The sequence below is a fragment of the Halyomorpha halys genome, unplaced genomic scaffold (assembly GCF_000696795.3).
Source record: "Halyomorpha halys isolate HHAL.00 unplaced genomic scaffold, Hhal_1.1 Scaffold399.1, whole genome shotgun sequence".
NCBI classification, from domain to species: domain Eukaryota; kingdom Metazoa; phylum Arthropoda; class Insecta; order Hemiptera; family Pentatomidae; genus Halyomorpha; species Halyomorpha halys.
The window spans coordinates 127,228-130,638 of NW_027107556.1; the positions used below are offsets into that span (position 1 = coordinate 127,228).

General features: G+C 30.3%; 1 protein-coding gene across 6 annotated transcripts in view; it reads right to left on the reverse strand.

Moving 5' to 3' along the window:
• Positions 1-3,411, reverse strand: part of spg (dedicator of cytokinesis spg) — a 161,128-nt gene continuing 157,717 nt past the window's right edge. For 4 of the 6 annotated variants that reach the window (XR_010843005.1, XM_067045949.1, XM_067045948.1 and 1 more), the window contains one exon: positions 1-3,128. Coding sequence is in view for 4 of the 6 variants with exons in the window: in XM_067045949.1 (XP_066902050.1) it covers positions 3,043-3,128 (86 nt within the window). In the remaining 2 variants the exon portion in view is untranslated. The remainder of the gene's footprint in view (positions 3,129-3,411) is intronic. The other 2 variants (XR_010843004.1, XM_067045947.1) reach the window with 1 other exon arrangement.

A 3,411-nucleotide genomic window follows, 5' to 3' on the forward strand; every position in this document is an offset into this window, starting at 1 on the left:
AAATAGTTGTTTTTATTGTTTAGTTATGTTTTATTTTATGTACCACCATTCAGTATTGTTTATTTGTTTTGTTGTACCAAAAAGCAAGCTAGCCAATTTTGTACAGTCAAATATGGAGTCAAAAAAAACAAGGTTTAAAGAGTCGAGATGGTGGCACCAATCAAATAGCAGATTCAAATATTTTTATCTTTAGTAATTTTCCAATCATAACTATTACAGTACATTTAAGAAAGAATAGGAGAGGGAAATAAGTAAAAAAGAAAAATATACATAAAGAAAATAAACTCAAAATGGCTGTGCTACAATGTTGTATATGTTTATGTCCAATATCGAATGTTGTGAACAAAGGAAGAGATACACTTGTTTATTCAGATGGCGGGAGAGAGGACGTGTCCTCGAAGTGGGGGTGCTGACCACCCTTCAGTGGAAAATATTTAGAAAGAAGACATCAAGAATTACCAGTCATCCAAGAATATTATATAATTGGTTAGTGATGCTCAACATAGAATTTAAGTATAATTGTAAAAGTATCTATTAAGTTAGTTAAGTGTCTTTGTGTTCTGATTGTCTGGAAAACCTTCCCTGAGGTAGAGTCAATAATGTTTTAACTCAAAATAGAAATTCTCATATCTATTTAATATTTAATTTATTCATTTAAACCTTGTCATTTTTAAAGCTATATTTTAGATCTGAGAATAATAAAAAGATAGTAAAATTCCCGATATTTATTTTAATAAATTTGGAATATTACAATATATATAATAGTATTTACTATTATATGTATTTAAAACTTGTTACACTTTGCCTCAGTGAACTCAGTTGGTTTATTTGTGAAAGATCACTTTTAGAATTCATGATCCATGTATCTGGTAGCCTCTACTGGTTCAGGGTTTTGATTTAATGAGACGATTAGGCACTTACAGCTTATTACCTTATTTAGTAATATAAAAAAAAAAATTGTACTACAATTGTTAGTTTAAACCATAAACTAAGCAGTCAATAGTATTTCTACTCTTTAAAAGTAGCATATTCGAAACCAAAGAGTAAAGGTAAACAAGAGGAAATGAAATCAAGTGAGAATTAAATCCATCGATTGTATCTGTAAAAAGTCACATTCACTCCAAACAAAAATTCTTCTTGATGATAATTAATTTTTATTTGGAGCTCCTTAATTTTTGTTTGATGAGTTTAATTTTCAACAATGCTGGTTTGGCATTAGTTGCATATCGAACAAAATTATGCCTATGCTTTTCCCGCTAGTAAATATGTAATTGCTATTTCGAATTCTTATTCATCTTTTGTTGCCATTGTGACCAGCCACCATTTACATACTTCTGAACATTATAAATGAATTCAATTAGTCTTTTAATTCCAAAATTATAATCGTTCAAATGAGGGAAGTTCATCTGTCAGTCTCAATAACAATTGTTCTAGCATATTAATTGACATAAATTAGTTTAACTTGAACAATATCCTCAAGTATGACTTATTTTTTTCATATAATATTAAAGACAAAAATTAAACTTTCTTAATACTGTTTATATTAGGATTTAAAACTAAGTGGCCTCTACCATCTTTAAAAAATCGAGTAAATCGTTCATGAGACATTATTTACTATACTATCTACTCGTTAATTGCTACTTGGTACTTACCAACAATATCCAAACAGCCTAGCTCAGTCCTAAAAATTGTCTTTTCCTCCTTTTCTTCAGTAATCTTTCCAAAAATTCATAATTACAATATTTCTTCTAAAAAGCATTAGGAATAGCCTTCAAAACGATACAATTGTCAAAGTTTCTTTATCGAAATCTCAAAGCAAACAATGGTAAAAATAGAATATTAAAATATTTGAAAACGACGAAGCAGAGAGGCCACTGTGGTTCATGTGTACTTGCAACTTCCTTCTCATTATTTCAGACACTATCATCATTTTTAAAGCTAAATCAAAAACTGTTTGCCTTCAGAAGAAAAAACATTTTTATAAGAGAACCTCTTTGCAACATACGATTAAGGCACAGTTCAACAGTTTCTCTTGACAACAGTAGCCTCTCCAATTCACTATAATCACTCATGAGGTTTTGACAATAATTAGTAAAGTTTTAACTTAATACTTAATTAGGTAACTCGTATATGGTCCTTAATCCACAATAAAATCATAATAATTCAAAATATGGCCATTTAACCGAAAGAACAAGACAAATGATAGCGCACTATTGACTCAAATAGTCCAATAAATGAGGCAAATAAATGCCACAAATTGACTCGAATATACTCATTAATAAAGCTAATAAAATGATAAAAATATTTTATGAATAATAAAAATTTGCATGACTAAATCTAAATAAAGACGAGAGAGTTATAACTAACTAAAGGATTTCAGGATTTATAGCTTCATGCTCATCCCTTCATCGTTGAATACTTTTTCTAGTTTTAATGGTCTATAATACTTTAAAATGAGGAATGCCTATATTTTTAATTGTATAAAATTTATCTACAACCATTTTGAGGAATTGTGAAAAAATTTACTTAAAATAAAAAATTACCAGTAATATTGTCATATTTCGACTCCTCAAAGTCATTGTATTAGAGACATTAGTTGGAAAACTTTGAAATAGGCCGAGATTAAATTAAAAGAGAGGGCTTAGCCCTGGGGAAGTCAAAATCTGAGCAGGAGGCTTCGTTAACCCGTGATTTATATCGTGGTGGGTATTTTGATACATAAGACTATGAAACAATGAAGTTGAATTACAGATAAAACCTTCTAAACTTCACAAGTGAAGACTATTACGCCATGGTATAGTGGTTCATGAACATTTGCCTTTCCAAAAGCTGATTAACATAGATTTGTCAATTGAAAAAGTAAAAATAAATAAAAAGAAGAGAGGGATAAAAATATTAAAGATATAAATTGGTGATACATGTCAACCTGATAAAGTTTTTGTTATCAATGGAATCCTACTTAATAAAAAATAGAGGGATTACAGGTTCCATTGACAGATCTCTTGTTCGCGACTTTGTAACATGTCAACCTGTGACTTCTGGTCAGTTCTGGTCTGGAGACAGATCCTCAGTATCGCTACGAGGAGTAGAGCTCGTCTCAGAAACTCTTTTGGGGATGTTCATAGCTGCTAACAGAAAAAAAAATTATTAAATAATAAACAATAAAAACCATATAGCCCTAATTGAAGGGGTACGGTAAGTGGATGAAGGGGCAAACATTTTTTTGAATCTTTAGTTTGGATGAAGGTGGTAGGTGCCTATTTAGCTAGTGTGAGGTACTCTAACATCAAAATTCAATTAATAACTGAGAAAGCTGAAAAAGGGGCTATGTACACTTCAAACACATAACAAGCTCCAACAAAAAAAAGGGGCTATGTACACTTCAAACACATAACAAGCTCCAACAAAAAA